The following is a 17,816-nucleotide window of genomic DNA, read 5'->3' as shown; positions in this document are numbered from 1 at the left end:
GGTTAAGTTTATCTAGAAAAACTCCCAAGTTTTAGAATCTGTGGAGATTACAGATGTGACGTATCAGATGAAAGTAAATTGCTTGTTGGAGGGTAAAAAGTAGAATAAATAGTTGTATATGGCTGTGATGTTGTGATATATGAAATATATATTTGTTCTCCACCCTGGGTTCCTGGCACGGAGCTGGTAAAGGCTTGTAAGACCCTGAGTGGTGAGGGTGAGAGGGGCGTCTTGTTATTCATAAGAAGCCCCTTTCAACCCTACCTGGGTTATGCTGATGAGGTGACTCAAGGTGGGTCCTGATGGCTTCAGGAAGGGGGCTGGTTGTCAGGGGAAGCAGCCAGTGATTAGAGGGCTGGAACTTTCAGTCCCACCCCCGAGGGGATTGAGTCGGTCACCAGGGTAGTCAGTCCCTCTGCCGTGAGCCTTGTAAAAACCCTACACGACAGGGCTCAGAGAGCTTTCCGAGTTGGAGACACATGGAGGTGCTGCTCCCAGGGAGAGGATGCTCCTGGGGGGAGGGGGGCTCCTGGGGAGAGGGGGGCTGCGGGCGCCCTCCCGACACGCCTGCCCTGTGCCTCTCTCCCGTTTTGCTGTTTCTCAGCTGTGTCCTTGATAAGAAACCAGTGATAGGAGTGTGTTTCTCTGAGTTCTGTGAATCCTTCCAGCAAATTATCGAATTTGAGGAGGAGGTTGTGGGAACCCCTGATTTGTAGCCAGTCGGTCAGAAGACGGGGGGACCCAGCACTTGCAAAGGGCATCTGAAGTGCGGGTGCTCAACCTGTGGGGCCTGTGCGGAACTGAATTGAGTCGCAGGACATCCCGCTGGTGGCCGCAGGGAACTGGAGAGTTGCTTGGCATAGAAAACCCACGTTTGGTGTCAGAAGTGTTGTGAATAGAGAAACTGTTTCCTTTAATGGTAGAGGTATTTTAAACAGACTTTGAATTTTTCACTTCTTTTCGGGATGCTTTCTGTATTTGCTTGTTGTTTTGAGGGGCACGGGGGGAAACTTGCAAACCTGTGATGTGGGCTGTTTCTTCCATGCAGACGCTGGGTCTCCAGCCTCGTGATTGAGGCCTGTGAACCAGGCCCTGTGCTGGACCCTGTCCCGGCATCGGCCTGGTGGCTGGAGTGGTGTCACTGGTGAACGAGGAGGAGGAGCCCCTCCCAGGCCCGGGAAACTCAAAGTTATCCCTGTGTTCAGTCTTTCCACACGGTTTGACAGCCCTTCGGGGTGTTCTGGTGATGAAGCTGAATTTTGTCTCTAGTCCTGCTTTGGCGTCATCACAGCTCTGTGATTGTCACGCGGTAGGACACTCCTGCTCCAGATCTCGTGGGTTAAGAGCAGCGTTCTTTCCGCCTCAGCAGTTGCCCCGCTTCTCTGGGGCATATCTCTTGGTGTGTGTCGTTGGTCCCCACGGCTCTTGATTTGGTGTCTCTGGCCCCCACCTGCGCACATGCTCAGTTGCAGTTTCCCGCTGCTCCCAGGTAGCTCTCACTTACCACGAGGAAAATGCAAGACTTTGGATGAGCGGAGGATTAATAGGCTGGTCTGCGTGTAGATGTCATCGGAGCTCTTTGGAATAACGGGCTGTGATTTTTCCCAGGCTGATTTTTTTTTCCTCCTAAACATTAAAACGGGAACAGGTGGGGGCCGGGGGGAGGTAGTGAAGAGAAGCAGGGGCTCGGGCCCAGCTCTGCTGCTCCTGGGGGCTGGGGGAGGCGTGTGACTCTCACCCCATCTCCTTGGAACCTGGGGCGGGGATGTTAGACACCCTCAGACTTCTCCAGCACTGAAGTTAAATACTCTTCTTGGCATTCTGACCTCCTCCTGGGTAAGGACTTTGTTTTCTTAGTGATTTCTGGCAGGTCAGTGCCATGTACTGTACTGTATCACTTTATAATGTAGACTCCCTCAATGAAACTTGTTTCTGTTTTTGAGGGTCTTCTACCTCACTTATAGGGGCTCTGGGTAACAGTCAGTTGAATATGTGAATGTGAATTCTGAATATTTGTCCTTAAAACTTATAAAAATCAACGTTCATGGGTGTAGAACACAGTAGGCATTTGGAGTGACTTAAAAGTATGCTTTTTTCATGAATTCTTTAAGTTACGTCTGTTTATGACACATGAGTTCTCTGGTGCTTTTAACATGAGAATTTTTCTGGTGATTCTGTTTTAGGAGAGGTGAGGCAGGGTTCATTCATTATTTTTATAAACATCGCTAAACCCGTTATCAGGTGTCAGCTCCACCACTGACCTTGGCTGGATGACCTTGGGCAAGCCATTGACCTCCAGGTACAGTTTTCTCTTCTGTAACATGGAGATCTTTTGTGGTCGTTGTAATAATGAAGATGACGTAAGGCGTGTGGAAATGTGCAGCATAAAACCTGGCATAATGTAGGTGTTCTATTATTCCTAGCTGAACCTGCTTCTGAAAATAATAGGATAAAGTACATTTTAATTAAGCTAGTTTTATTTGGAAACCTTTAATAAGAACTATTGCACTGGACGTCCCTGGTGGCGTAGTGGTTAAGAATCCGCCTGCCAGTGCAGGGGACAGGGGTTGAGCCCTGGTCTGGGAAGATCCCACGTGCTGCGGAGCAACTCAGGCCATGAGCCGCAACTACTGAGCCTGCGCTCTAGAGCCTGTGAGCCACAACTACTGAGCCCACGTGCCACAACTACTGCAGCCCACGCGCCTAGAGCCCGTGCTCTGCAACAAGAGAAGCCACCGCAATGAGAAGCCCGCACACCGCAACGAAGAGTAGCCCCTGCTCGCCACAACTAGAGAAAGCCTGCGAGTAGCAACGAAGACCCAACGCAGCCAAAAATAAATTAAAAAAAAAAAAAGAATGATTGCACTATAATTACAGTTCAAGATGCCTGGTACATGTTAGAAAAATAAGATACAGAAAGTGGCAAGCCTCTGTTAGCTCCAAGGAGCTGTGGCTAAGATTGAAAGCTTTCTCAAGTTGGGGATTTTCCATTGGGATCATTAGCTTTTTTTTTTTTTTTTTTTTTAATGTAGCTGTGAAGTAGAGAAAAAGGAACATGAAGGTGTGAGTGAGAGAAGGCGTTGCCTGTTCTGATGCTTCATTTTTGGTGTGGTTTGTTGCCATCCTATCATTGGCTGTGTGACATAGCTTCCAAAAGGGTTTTTTTTTAGAGGGGAGAGGAACAGCTTTATTGAGATATAATTCACATACCATACAATTCACCCGTTTCAAGTGTCCAGTTGAGTAGTTTTAAGCATATTCACCAAGCTTTGCAGCTATCACAACAAGCAGTTTTAGAACATTTTCATCACCCCAGAAAGAAACTCTGTACCCTCCCCCCTCATTTTTCTCTAGCACTTCCAGCTCTAGGCAACCACCAGTCTGCTTTCTGTCTTTGTAGATTGGCCTGTTGTAGACCTTTCGTGTGCATGGTGTGTCCTCTGGGACTGGCTCTTCACTTCACATGATGTTTTTTGAAGGCTCGTCTACCTTGTAGTATGATCAGTACTTCATTCCTTTCTATTGTCTGATCTCTATTGTGTGTGTACCTCCTTTATCATTTGATGGACCTTTGGGTTGTTTCCATTTTTGTCTGTCATGAATAATGCTGCTGTGAACATTTGTGTACAAGTTTTTGTGTGGACTAACATTTTCATTTCTCTTGGGTATGTACCTAGGAGTAGAATTTCTGGGTCATATAGTAACTATGTTTCACCTTTTGAGCAGCTGCCAAACTGTTATCCAAAGTGGCTTTTTATACAATTTGCCACTTGTACCAGCAGTATATGAGGGTTCCAGTTTCCGTACATCCTCCCTAACATTTGTTAGATCTGTCTTTTGATTCTAGCCAGCCTAGTGGGAGTGAAGTGATATGTCGTTTGTGGTTTGATTTGCATTTCTCTGATGGCTAATGATGTTGAGTATCATTCATTCATTCATTCATTTATATTTTTGGCTGCGTTGAGTCTTCGTTGCCACGTGCTGGCTTTCTCTAGATGCGGCGAGCAGGGGCTACTCTTTGTTGTGGTGCACAGGCTTCTCATTGCGGTGGCTTCTCTTGTTGCGGAGCGTGGGCTCTAGAGCGCAGGCTCAGTAATTGTGGCGCACGGGCTTAGTTGTTCTGCGGCTTGTGGCATCTTCCCGGACCAGGGCTCGAGCCCGTGTCCCCTGCATTGGCAGGTGGATTCTTAACCACTGGGCCACCAGGGAAGCCCTGGGTTTTGTTTTTACTTTTAAGTCTGAATAAACATAGTGCTGAACTCTTGGATATTAAAAGTGTCAAGATGTCTTTATCCTAATTTCCCTTGAAAAATATACTTCTCATTTCTCAGAATGAGTAAAACTTCAGTTTTCATGCATGGAAAAGACTCTGGTTGAGGGTGTAAGCCCTGGGTCCTGCCACATCTGTATTTGAGTCTCAGTTCTGTGGCATCCTTGCTGTGTGGCTACTTTATAATGCCTCAGTTTCCTCATCTGGAAAACAGGGATAATTAGAGTAACTCCTTTGAACAGCTGTTAAGGTTCTCTAATGCTGGTCTGGCACATAGTAAGTGCTCATTAGATGTTTATTATTTGAGGGAGGAGGGGAGGATTAGGGATGTGGATGGTTGGTATAGTAAAACTTAACCTCATTTTTAAATTTTTCTCAGAGGAAACACAAGAATAGAAGAAGCTTGTGAAATGTATACCAGAGCTGCAAATATGTTCAAGATGGCTAAGAATTGGAGCGGTATGTATACAGTTTTTGTTTGTTTGCTTTTTAGGCAAATAACTTAAAATCACTTTGAAGGAGGAAATGACTGTCTGCCTTCCCCTTAGAAAAACTGCTGGCTGTGGACCGGGAGAGGGGGTCCTTGATCCAAGGGAACAAAGCTTGAAATCCTGGCTAAAGTTTAAGCGTAGAGGCTGTGTCTGTTTTAGTGTCTGTAAACCACTTCATACAGTGGGCATGTGGTGATTTAAAAGACTTAAAGTTTACTTGGATTTAAGAATAGTAATCTTTGCTTCTTATTAATGTGCTTAAGTAAATTCAGTACCACAAGGAATGAAAGTTGTAGTAAAACTTATTGAAAACAAGTAGGATAAACAGGAGAGTCTGCTTTTGTTTACCTAAACCTTGGTGAAGAATTTCTAACCATTCCTTACTCTGATAACTGGTTGTGGTCCACTGAGAAATGCAGCAGTGGGAGGTGTTATTTCTGTAAACCCTGACAGACTCGTCAGTTTCTAACATAATGCTTTCTACCGGGGGAAATTACACAAAATAAAATCAGAATTCTTTTCATCGTTTTGAGAGGGGATGGCTCTTTCTAACACTGATTTGAGAAACAAATTTATCCTCTGCCCCTGGAGAAAGAAGTTCTGTGCTGGGGTTTTTCTGTAGTGCAGGTGGAGACAGCCTTTGACGGGGCAGGACATGGGTCTCCAGCCCCCTCGCACCTGCAGATGACCTGAGGCGGGGCCTTGCCCTCTCTAAGTGTGTTTCCCCGTGTGCTTTCCCAGCTTGATCGAGATGTCAGTGACACATCGCATTGTGTAAGCGTGAGGTGTGCGGTGTGACGATTTTCCCCCTTGCTTCTAAGGCTGATACTTTAAAAATCATTTCAGTGAAGAAAATGCTGTTGAACTAGATGACCCTAAAAGGTCTTTTCTGGCTGTGAAATTCTTTTTATAGGTTTAGTTGTAGGTTAAAAAGGTATGTTCTGTTTCCAAAGTGCATTTATACCTGATTATAATGTATTTTAAAATGGAGGAGAAAACAGTATTAGCATTCACATCTTTTGTTTGGTTCAGGTCCTGTAATCATACGTAAAAAGTGACCTTATCTAAAAAGACCCTTTATTTATTTCATCTTTTGACCAGATGTTCTAAACTTTGGAAATTCCTTTCCGAGGGGCATTACCGGTTATGTAACCGAGGGGGACGTGTGGGCACTCCCCACCCCGACCCCAGTGATCTCTTGCCTGGACTGTTACCTCCCTGCTTCTTTACTTTCCTAGTGTGTTTTAATGAGGAAAACAAAGTAATCCCGTTAAATCTTAAGTCAGGTCATGTTATTTCAAATCAGAGCTACAGTTATTCATGGTGCCCTTCAGGATCTACTCGATCTCCCATCCCCTCCCGACTCTGGACGCTTCTCCTGCCCACCCGCTCCTTCCCCGGCTCTTTCCTCTGAGCCTCTGCCTGTGCTGTGCCCTCCCTCTGGCACTCTCTTCCCTACAGTAGGGCGTGGCCAGTCCCTGTTTTTTCCAGGTCCTTCTACAAATGTCATCGTCGTCTTAGGTCTTTCCTGGCCATTGCTTTTAAAGATAGCAATCCTCTCTTCTGGGAAGCCCCGTTCTCTTTTCTCCGATGCCCTTACCACCATCTAGCAAAAATAAATGAAGTACATTTGTTCATTTGTATTGTCTGTGCTTTTATTATGTGCTGTCCCTCACTAGAACATAAACCTTAGAAAGCCAGGGTGTTTCTGGGTTTTATCTCTGCTCTACCTATAGGCCCTGGACCAGTATGTGCAACACGATAGATACTCAGCATATTTGTGTAGTGAATTAATAAGTATTAGGTTCTTTGAACTTGGGATTAACAGATACACACCACTATACATAAAATAGATAAACAACAAGGACCTGTTGTATAGCACAGGAAACTATACTCAATCTTTTGTAATAACCTGTAATGGGAAAGAATCTGAAAATGAATAGATATATATATAACTGAAACACTTTGCTGCACGCCTGAAGCTAACACAGCATTGTAAATCAACTCTACTTCAATTTAAAAAATGGTTAAAAAATGAAATAAACTGAAAAAAAATCAGGTTCTTTGAATTTACTTCCATGTCCTAGTGGTGGTGATCATGACACCACTGCATTTGTTTATAGTTTTCGAAGTTCTTTTATAAACTAATTCATCTGCTACTCCAATTTTGAGAGGTCATCCTGGCAGGTATTAGATGTTTCCAGTTGAGGAAATTGGGCCTGAGAAAGTGTGTAACTTTGTCTTTAAAGGAGCATGTATTAAACCACTTCCAAGTTTGGAGAGATGGAGCTGGCGTTTGTTAATGATGGTGGGAGTGAGTGCTCAGACTGAAAAAGTGAGCCCGCACCTAGTTTTGGAAGGTGGGAGCGTGAAATTGTAAAATCAAAGCTCTTAATATTGTCTGGGGAGGACTTCCCTGGCGGCGCAGTGGTTAAGAATCCGCCTGCCAGTGCAGGGGACACGGGTTCGATCCCTGGTCCGGGAAAATCCCACATACCACAGAGCAACTAAGCCCGTGCACCACAACTCCTGAGCCTGCGTGCCACAACTACTGAAGCTCGCATGCCTAGAGCCCATGCTGCACAATAAAGAGAAGCCACCACAATGAGAAGCCCGTGCACCACAACGAAGAGTAGCCCCTGCTCACCGCAACTAGAGAAAAGCCCGCGCGCAGCAACAAAGACCCAGCGTGGCCAAAAAATCAATCAAATCAATCAATCAGTTTATTAAAAGAAAAAAAATCATCGGGGGAAGTGGAGCCAACACGGCAGAGCCTGGATGCCGTGCTGTTACCCTCAGCCAGGGAAGGATGGACCACGATTGGTTCTGGGACGGCCAGCACAAATAAACTTTCAAAAACTAAATTATTGGTGGGAGAGGGAGGATCCGGTTGTAAGAGAAACGATGACATTTAAACACAGCAAAGCACAGGTGTTCTCTAAGGACAGATTTACGTGTGATAATGACAATGGCCAACACGCGTGCACGTGCCTGGGGCCAGGCCGTTCTGAGCGTTTTGCCTAGAAGGTCCAAGTGATGGCTACACGCTTCTGAGGCCGAGCCCATCAGAGCCACTCTTTGGCCGCTACGTTCCTGAACTGCCACCGGGAAGTTCACAGCTGCCCGGAGGACCTGGGTGCCTGCCCACCACCCTGGCAGTGGCTTGGCCCCTTCTCTGGGCCTCTGGGTTTGCGGTCCACCAAGGTAGGGGTCAAGGCCTGGCGGGCAGGCTTCTGCAGTTCCAGCTCCAGCCACAGGCCAGTGTCTGCTTGGACTGGCAGGGCCCAGGCCACGCTGGTGGGTAAATAATTTCAGAAGTGCCTGGGCGCTCTTTTGTCTTGCACAGAGCAAGACTTGAATTTGGGCAGGCTGGCTCAGGGGTTTGTGCTGCCTCTTCTCCCTTGGGTGAAGGTCCAGAAACCGCAGTGGAAATTATGTAGTTTCCTCTGGGAGTGTGGTTGGGACATGGAGAGCCACTGAAGCTTCAGTGGAATTGACTGTTCTGTTTCTGAAAAGAAATTTAAAGTAAATGTTTAATACCATCAGGGTTCTTAGGCGTCTGTCACTATTTTTTATACTTTTCTGAATGTCTTTGAAACGTTTATGACTGAAAATTTTTTTTAAGTACCAGGAGGTTTTGTGATACTCTTGGTCGTGCCTTTCCTAACGGGGCGAGCTCTTCCTCCATCCCTGCTAGTCCTGACTTCCGACTCCAGACCCTCATGATCGTCCCCAGTCCTGGTCCTCCCCTGCACTTGAGGACCTCGTGGTGAAGTGGGTTCATCGTCGTCCAGGTCCCATGCTGACCGTCACAGCCTCCTGGGCGGGCCTGACCTCTTCCACCCCAGCCCGGTCCTTCCTCCTTCGTTCCTCCATTTCAGCCCCACCAGAAGCCACATTTCCTGATCCAGAACCTTTTCTGGAAAGGCTGAGCGCGTGAACCTCTCACGCTGTGCCCCCGGGCTGCACCCGTGTGACTGCGGGGAAGTGTGCCAGTTCCACACCAAGTGGGACATGCACAGTTCAACCCCATGGGTCTCTGTCAGACTTTGTCATAAACTTAGGAAAGAGCTTTGACTTTAGAAATTGTGGGCCTCATCTTCACTCCTTTTGAGCCTGCTCTATCTGGGTGCCTTTGTCGCTGTTTCTCCGGTGATGCCAGCTGAGCCAGTGGACACAGAGAGATGGGCGGTGCGCATCCTCGCCTGTGGACCCTCCCGGCCTCACGCCTCTGCGGAGATGCCCTGTTGGTGCGGGACCTGTGCCAGGGACAGAGCTGAACACCCGCCGCTGGGCAGTCAGTGTGGAAGGAGGCCTGGGGCTGAGAGGAGCCCTTGTTGCTGTCCCCCTGGGTCCTGGGCGTCTTCGTGGCCACCCGAGGTGCACTGGGTCACAGGCACGTGTGCTGCTGTCAGGGATGGGGCCTTCCCCAGGCGGGCGTGGGCCGGGCTCCTGGAGCAGGGCCGCTCTGCAGGGTGCTTGCTCCTCTGGGCTAACTGAGTCATTTGTCTTCTTCAGCTGCAGGAAATGCGTTTTGTCAGGCAGCCAAGCTCCATATGCAGCTGCAGAGCAAACACGACTCCGCCACCAGCTTTGTGGATGCTGGGAACGCCTACAAGAAGGCAGACCCCCAAGGTGAGCCGCGCTCTGTCCCGTGCCCCCCAGACCTCCCGCAGGTTGTGCTGCCAGAGCGAGATGCTCGCGCTTCAGGACGGTGGAGATTTGGGGATTTTTACCTGCAATCATCTGAAGCTTTTATGAGGAGAAAATCTGTTAAATTGATCCAGCTTAGTTCTCAACACCATTTTCTTGAACTCCATCGTGGAGTTGCATTGTGGACAGTGTTTTGGAAATTAGCGTTAATTTTATCTAAGTCTTACCTCAATTGTGTGAGTGTGTACGTCGCTCACTAAAGGAAACGAGTGTTCCCTCGCTCCCCAATAGTGTGTGTGGAGATCCAGTTAATGGGAGGTCGTAAAATCCTATGGTTGAAAACAGCTTATTCACACGGCATTCATGTGACTTCTTTAAAAAGTGTGTTTCAAACACTAGGTTTTGAGGAAAAAATGATCTTGGGTATTTGAAGAGGTGAAGTTTTGCAGACGTTCTTTCTTTTTGAGTTAGAGGAGTGCACACTTAGCGATTGAAGGCCTCATCTCCTCCCTCCACACATGCACTGGTGGCCGTGGAACCTCCCTCCTTGTTTCAGCAGCCCGTTTTAATACAGAAATCCCAGCTCTTGTGAACATATCACACTGACATAAGCTATTTCAAGGGCTGTGGTATAAGGACTAGCCACAGTTTATTTTCCAAAGGGGAAAAACTGGGCACAGCCTAAGTGCACCGTAGAATCACCTCACGTCAGTATTTCAGAGTGTGTTGCAGGCACTGAACCCCTGGCTTCAGGGCGTCTCACTGACCTGGGAAATGTTCTCACGGCAGCTGAGGAACCACGGAGAGCCGAAATCTGAAATTCACAATACGTCAGTGCTCATAGAAATGCATCCAGAAAACACGGAGGAAAAGTGCATCAAATTCCTAGCCGGGGGTTTGAGCGGGTTTTGTGGGTAGCTTTCCTATTTTTCTGTAGTTTTAAAGGCCTAACAATCCGCATTTCTTATGCAGCTTAGGGGGAATTTGCTTTTATTTTCACTAATCTACTTATCTTTCTGATCCTTCGGTCGGGCCTTTTTGCTCTGTTGCCTCTTTAGAGCAAAAGCAGTAAACTTGGAGCCGCCAACCGCTTGCCAGCCTTGTAAACGCCACCATGGGGTGGGGAGCTGTCGGCTCGCTGTTTCAGAAAATGAGTGTCATCAGCACTCTCGTTTATTAGATTTTTTTCTTCCTATTGGTATTTGTTAGTACACCGGAAGTTAGCGTCTTTTAACACTGTACAAAAAGTACTGTCTTTCAAAATTAATACATACACATGATAGCAGCAAGGAGTGCGTTCACTTAAGGTTTTAGTGGATAGGTTGACAGGTGTTGATGACACTTCCGTGGACAGGCTCCCCGAGGGGCTGGACGTGTGTTTGCTTCTTGCCAACCACCCTGCCCCCGCCCCGCCCCAGGGGGGCCCCTTAGCCATGTAGAAGCAGCCAGGAAGACAGGCTCAGCGAACCCTCTGACTGAATGGATTTTTCATTGTCTTTCTTGAATGCCTTCGCTTCAGAGGCTATCAACTGCTTAAATGCAGCCATCGACATTTACACAGACATGGTAAGACATGCCTTGCTTGAGCGGCCGTGGGGTGGAACCCTCGAGATAGCTCACAGTTAACTGGGATGTGACTGCTTTGTTTCCTCCCCAGGGAAGGTTCACGATCGCGGCCAAGCACCACATCACCATCGCGGAGATCTATGAGACGGAGCTGGTGGACATCGAGAAGGTGTGTGGACGGGGGCAGGCGGCAGGCAGGGACCCCAGGCACCCCTGCAGTGGGCTCGTGAGGGCAGAGGGATGCGTGCGCAGACAGGGTCACGTGGAGACCTCGGGCTGGGGCGGGAGGGAAAGCCCTGCCAGCTCCCCAGGCTGCCTCCCTCCAACTGGGGACGGCGTTTGTGTAAAACCGAGCGCCGTGGGAAGCAGGCGTGAGTCAGGGAGGAATGGCTTGCACAGCCTGGGGCGGACGCTGAGCTCTCAGAGGTCACCCTTCACCCCGTGCCTGCTGCTCGCGCTGGACCGTTGTCACTCTTGTCTCTTCCTCTCCCGTTTCACCTCTTCCCTCAGCCTCTGGAGCACGGCCCCCGCTTGGTTCTCTGCCCCCCACCCTCGGCTGGTTCCTCCTCTCTCCCCTTGGGGCTGGGCCCTCGTCCGCTCTCACTGTGCTCGCTCCCGTGGTCCTGTCTGTGCTCACGCAGCACCGCAGCTTGAAGTGTCCCGTGTATGCTGGCAACTCGCCATCCTCGTTCGCAGGAGATCAGATTGTTTCTCCGCTGCTTCCAACCTTGCAGGCGGCCTCCTGCGCCCCACGGATTGGCCCCTCACCCAGCGCCTTCCAGGCGCCCCTCTTCCTCGTCCCCCCTTGCTCTCCTGCTCCCCCTGCAGCAGCCACCCTGACCTCTGCCGACCCTCGCACACGTGGGCTCTGCCTCTGGGTCTTTGCGCTGCTTGTCCCTGTGCCCTGAGCTCTTCCCCCACACGTCAGTTGTCCTTCAGAGCTTTGCTCATTTGTCACTGTGATGAGAACTTTCACAGCCTCCTAGTTAAAATTGGGACCTCAGCCCTCGCGGAGACACACCCAGACGCCTCCCCCACCTCAGTGGCCCCTTGCAGGCGCTGTGATGGCTGCTCTCCGGCCCTGTGTTGCCGTCTCCCTCCACTGGAGTGGGTGCCCCGCGTCAGCCCGAACCTTCCTGTGGTTTACTGGTGTGTCTGAGAGCCCAGGCTCTGATGAGTGAGCACAGGATGCCCTCACTGTCACACTGCACCTGCCAGAGCAGACGGAGTCTCGGGCGGGGAGGCCCTCTCAGTACTGCAGTCAGACAGGCCTTGTTAACGTCTCCCTTTGACTTCATGCTGATGCCCCTTGTGGTCACGCAGCTCAGAACTCTCTGGCTCGTTTCATGGACTTGGCTTTGAGCCGTTTTTGTCATACTGTGCCGTGCTCTTCTGAGGCTGCCCTTAGACCTTGACTACATCAGGGCCGTATGCCCCGTCTCTGTGGGGAGCTTTTCTGCAGACCCAGGAGGAGGTGATGAGCCCCAGACCTGAGCCCTCCTTTGCCCCCGGGCGCAGAGTCGATGGCAGAGCAGGAGGAGCCGAGTACGGGTGGCTGGGGTGGCTCCACATCTGTACTGAGCTGAACCACCTGGCGGGGGTGAGTGCCGCTGGGCAGAGCGTTTCTCCAGCCGAGGCCGCTGCGTCTGCTCCTGTCCTCGGTGGTCAGTACTCTGTCTTCCGGGGTGGTCTTGGGCAGCCTCTTTACTACATGCGTCTCCAGAAGATTCAGGGCGGGTAAACGACCTGTGGCGAACTCTTGTTTTCCTTCTTGAACAAAGTTGATGGTTTGTCACGCACAGGAGCTTCTGCGGCCTGTCGCCCGCGGTGTTCCTGCCATTCTGCAGGTTGCCCATGGGCAGCACCTCCTGGTGCTTACGTGGAGCGTGTCACGGTGCGTCGTAAGAACCACATCACTTAGCACATGCGTGGGGCTCAGCTCATCTTGTTCCCTCATGTTTGGGCTCCTGTGTCTAGAAACGTCCTCACCCTCGCCTCCCTGGCGGGACTCTCCAGGTTGTGTTGGTGGCGCATGATGTTTGTTTGAAAAATCAGTTACACTGAGGCATCTTATGTCTGATTCGTTATGTTTCTTCCCAGTTAATGTGGCCACGATGTGTTCCCTGGTTCACTCAGATTTTAGCTGGTGAACAAGGAAATGTGAAGTTCCGTAAACTCACAATACTCCTTTGACTTCCAAGTAAAACATTAATATAATAATAATCAGTAATATTCAGTGACCTAGAGGAGCTCTGACTCGTGTCCGTCTCAGCCCCTGGAGAACGTGATTTCGTGTTGTCTGTTACAGTGTAGGGTAAGTGTCTATGGCAGGTTCTCAGGGCGTAGGTTCTGAAAGAATGATCCCATCTGAAGGCTGTTTAAGGCTGTTTCACCTACAAAGTGGACTCTTGAGCTTGACCCTTAGCTGTTGCATTTGCCTTAAGACTCTGGTGGTGACCGCAGTCCTAGAGTCCAGTCTCTGCCTTCAGGGCCCAGTGTTCTCCAGCACCGTGACGCTTACCAGACTCCCCAAGGAGGAGTATTGTGATTCCTTTGTCACGCTACCCAAATTACAGGATAATAACTGATTTTTGTGTCTGGATTTATTGTTACATGCGCTGTTGTTATTGGCGGCTGTGTTCTACTTTTGATATTTATTATCATCCTTGAAATTGTAAGATACTCTGGGCTGAATTCTAACGTGTAAGGGTCGACTTGTGCCTGATTAATGTCACTACATGTTAAAATTCCACACTAGTGTGAACATCCAAAGATAACCCGTGCCTAACCTCTTTTCTCTGAAACTTCTCTGTTAAGCGCTAGGTGAGTTTTTTTTCAACTATTTTCTGTCAAAACTTGAGAATACCATGAAATTTGATGAGTGGTTTCATTAGCATTATTAATTATTAAAACCCAAACAAAATTTTTCTTTTACTATGATAAATCTAGCTGTAGTTTAGGGCTATCACGTCTTGATGAACCAGTGTCATTATTTACTACGTGTCAGGTTAAACCATATCATCCGCATTTGGCCTTTTTTTTTACCCTCCAAAACAGCAGTTCCGCATGGTTCATTCAGCCCAGCACCGTTCCCTGAGTTCTGGGCGGTAAGAGCCGGGAAGGTGAGTAGTACGTACGCTCCCTCCCTGGGAAGAGGTTGTCCAGCCTGTTACTCTTTACACAGTGATTGGGTATTGTCTCCCATACTTAACCCCATTATTCCGATGGGAAAGGGTGCAGAGTACTTCAGAGAATGCGGACAGCTCAGGGATAACGTTCGACTACTGAGAAGTCCACGGGAAGCCTTCCTTTGGTTGGCATTCCCATGAGCCGTGGTGATGCTGGCCGTGTAATCCGGACCGCCTGTGACATGCATCTGCCCACGTCCCCCCTGCACCTGTTTGCTGAGCACCCGCTGTGTGACAGGCGTCGCGCTGGGCTTGGGAGCAAAGCCACGTGGGCCTGCCTGCCCTCGGAGCTAATGGTGTAGTGGGAGAGTAAAGCGTGTGTGCATGTGTGTGTGCGTGCGTGTGTGTGCGTGTGTGTGTGTGGGGGTGTGGGTGTGAGAGAGAGAGAGAGAGAGAGAGAGTGTGAGGGCTCTGACTGTGCTCCAAAAGGGTGGATTCCAGGTGTTTCCTCCACGTGTCTGGGTATTTGTGTATACTCTTTTCTGGCTGTTTTGATTTACCATTTCACGAAGAACTTTCATACTGATACTTTGTATCATTATTCTTCATCTGAGCCCTGGTAGCCCATTATGATTAACCACGGGGTCACTGCTCCAGCAGGCACGGTTCTGCTTTCTGAGCTGTCAGGTGCTTGATTTCACTAAGTCTTACGCCGCAGCATGACCAGGGCTTCTAGCTTTCCAGGCTGCAGCCTGTTTCCTCTCCACTTGATTGTTCACAGCTCGCCCCGTCTTAGGTGGAAGGCAACACCTTTATTCTGGATGACCCTTGGGTATCCGTGAGGAACGTCTGTGCCTGCTGCAGCAGGCCATAGATCGGAATGGAATAGGGCCTCACACGTCTCTGAAATAACAGTCCACTGTCACTGCTTGGGGTTTGGCGGTGGTGGGGACATCACTTGGGGACCAGGCTGACAGAAGGGCTGCCGTCTTCAGTTTGCGGCTTCCAGCATCACTAGACGTGGCCCTTGCCTTCCAGCTCACGGGAAGGGGACAGGCCTGGAGAAGGCTGCAGAGTCAGATGTGTGGGCCACATCTGGAGGTGGCCCACAGCGTGTCTGCTTACATCCCATTGGGAAGGACAGGTCACCTGGCTGCCCCTAACTGCAGCAGGCCTGGGGAGACGGGGTGGCAGGGCATTTGCTGGGTGGGAGGTAGGGAAGAAGAGATTTTGTTGGACAGCAAGCCATCTGCTGGAAGCGCATGCTTTCTTGTGTTCCCAAAATAAAGCAGGCCGGGTTGTGAACGATTTGCTGCTGGAAAAGGTTTATTTATAGGAAAAATATCTGTGCAAATGTAGTTTTTAAATGCAACTCTTCAGACAAATAGTTTGAATAAAATGTGTGTGTGTTTGCAGGCTATCGCCCATTACGAACAGTCAGCTGATTATTACAAAGGGGAAGAATCCAACAGGCAAGTATTATTTTTCTTGATATAGTTCAATGGGTTTTGTTACCTGTAATAAAAGACAGACCTTCACTCTGCTCTGGGAGCCCCTTGCATCATACCACGTGAAGGTGCACTGAGATGGCGTGTCATTTCTCTTTGGGAGTATTTTCTCTCTGCTCTGGTTCTCGGTTTCAGCTCGGCTAACAAATGTCTGCTGAAAGTGGCCGCGTACGCCGCCCAGCTGGAGCAGTACCAGAAGGCCATTGAGATCTTCGAGCAGGTGAGGTTGCTGTCTGTGCAGCTTCTGGCAGAAGGCATTCTGAATCTTCTTTTTAAATTCAAATTCTTGTTTAGTAATGATTTTTATTGAGATATAATTCAGGTATCATGTAATTCAGCCTCTTAAAGAGTACGCATCAGTGAGTTTGCATGTATTCACAAAGTTGTGTAATCAGCACCACTGCCTAGCTCTAGAATATTTCCATCATCGCACAAAGAAATCCCATCCTCCCCTCCTCCCAGTCCTGTGGTGTGTGAGTCCGTGGACAAGGAACCTCGGATATGGGGGGCCGACTGTGGGATTTGAGCATCCATGGACACTGGTATCTCAGTGGTCCTGGAACCAGTCCCCCTTGGATACCGCGGGGTGACTGTAATACTCCACAGTTTGGAGGGGTGACTCCAAACTGGATACCGAGGGGTGACTGTAATACTCCACAGTTTGTTTAACGGTTTATCAATTAATGGACATCTGGGCTGTTTGCATTTGGGGGTATTATGAATAATGCAGCTAAGAATATCTGTGTTCAGGTTTGGGGGGCATGTTTGCGGTTCTCTAGTTTATATACCTAGAATTGGGATTGTTGGGTCACGCGTCAAGTCCCTTTTTAACTATCTGAGGAGCCGCCAAATTGTACCATTTTACATTCCCTCTGTCAGTGTGCACAGGTTCCAGCTCTCCATGCTTCACAAACACTTGTTTTCTGTTTTAACAATAGCTACCCTAATGTGTGAAGTGATACCCCATTGTGTTTTCGATACCATTTCCCTAGTGATTAGTGATGTTGGGAATCTTTTCATGTGCTTATTGGTCATTTGTATACCTTCATTGTAGAAATATTTGTTGAGTTTCTTTGTCCTTTTTTTAAAAAAAAATAAATTTATTTATTTATTTATTTTTGGCTGCATTGGGTCTTCATTGCCGCACTCAGGCTTTCTCTAGTTGCGGCGAGCGGGGGCTGTCTTCGTTGTGGTGCACGGGCTTCTCATTGCGGTGGCTTCTCTTGTAGCGGAGCACGGGCTCTAGGCATGCGGGGTTCAGTCGTGGTGGCGCACAGGCTCAGCTGCTCCGCGGCATGTGGGATCTTCCCGGACCAGGGCTCGAACCCGTGTCCCCTGCATCGGCAGGCGGATTCTTAACCACTGCGCCACCAGGGAAGTCCCTCTTTGTCCCTTTTTGAACTAGGTTGTTTTTTTCTGTTGCGTTTTAGAAGTTCTTCATATATTCTGGATATTAATTTCGTATTGGATATGTGATTTGCAAATACTGTCTCCCATTCTGTGGGTCGCCTGTTTACCCTGTTATTAGTGTCGCTTGATGCATAAAGTTTTAAGTCCTGATGAAGTCCAATGTGCCTGCTTTTTCTCTTGTTGCCTGTGTTTTTCATGTCAGATCCAAGAAATCATTACCAAACCCAATGTCCCGAAGTGTTTCCCCGTGTTTTATTTTAAGAGTTTTATAGTTTTAGTTCTTAGGTTTATGTTTTTCATCCATTTTGAGTTAATTTTTGTATGTGGTGAAGGTAAAAGGTCCAACTTCATTCTTCTGCGTGTGCATGTCCAGTTTTCCCAGCACTGTTTGTTGAATACACTGTCCTTTTGCCATTGAAGGGTCTTGGCACCCTTGTTGAAAGTCATGTGGCCATACAAGTGAGGGTTTTTTTCTGTGCTCTCTATTCTGTTCTGCTGGTTTTCTGTCTTTATGCCAGTACCACACTGTTTTGATTACTGTGTCTTTGTGTGGTAGGTTTTAAAATCAGGAGATGTGAGTCCTCAACTTGGTCCTTTTTTTTCAAGATTGTTTTGGCTATTTGGGGTCCCTTACATTTCCACATGAATTTTAGGATCAGCTTGTCAATCTCTGCTAAAAAGTCAGCTGGGATTTTGATGAAAGTATTGTCATTTTGACATTAAGTCTTATAATCTGTGAATTCAGGGTGCTTTTGCATTTATTTAGATCATCTTTAATTTTGTTCAGCAA

At 48.5% G+C, this 17,816-nt stretch overlaps 1 protein-coding gene across 2 annotated transcripts in view; it reads left to right on the top strand.

The window, feature by feature from the left end:
• The window catches only part of NAPB (NSF attachment protein beta), a 40,153-nt gene that overhangs the window by 11,627 nt on the left and 10,710 nt on the right, over nucleotides 1–17,816 (top strand). Inside the window, exons 2-7 of one of the 2 annotated variants that reach the window (XM_082645507.1) lie at nucleotides 4,650–4,729; nucleotides 9,280–9,396; nucleotides 10,934–10,980; nucleotides 11,072–11,149; nucleotides 15,525–15,580; nucleotides 15,752–15,836. In XM_082645507.1, the coding sequence (XP_082501633.1) occupies nucleotides 4,650–4,729; nucleotides 9,280–9,396; nucleotides 10,934–10,980; nucleotides 11,072–11,149; nucleotides 15,525–15,580; nucleotides 15,752–15,836 (463 nt within the window). Of the gene's footprint in view, nucleotides 1–4,649; nucleotides 4,730–9,279; nucleotides 9,397–10,933; nucleotides 10,981–11,071; nucleotides 11,150–15,524; nucleotides 15,581–15,751; nucleotides 15,837–17,816 lie in introns of those variants that run through there. The other variant, XM_082645508.1, reaches the window with a different exon arrangement.

The sequence above is a fragment of the Mesoplodon mirus genome (genome assembly GCF_964341445.2).
Source record: "Mesoplodon mirus genome assembly, chromosome: 15".
NCBI lineage: Eukaryota > Metazoa > Chordata > Mammalia > Artiodactyla > Ziphiidae > Mesoplodon > Mesoplodon mirus.
The sequence above is the reverse complement of the archived record's forward strand: the minus strand, read 5'-3'. Positions and strand labels throughout refer to the sequence as shown.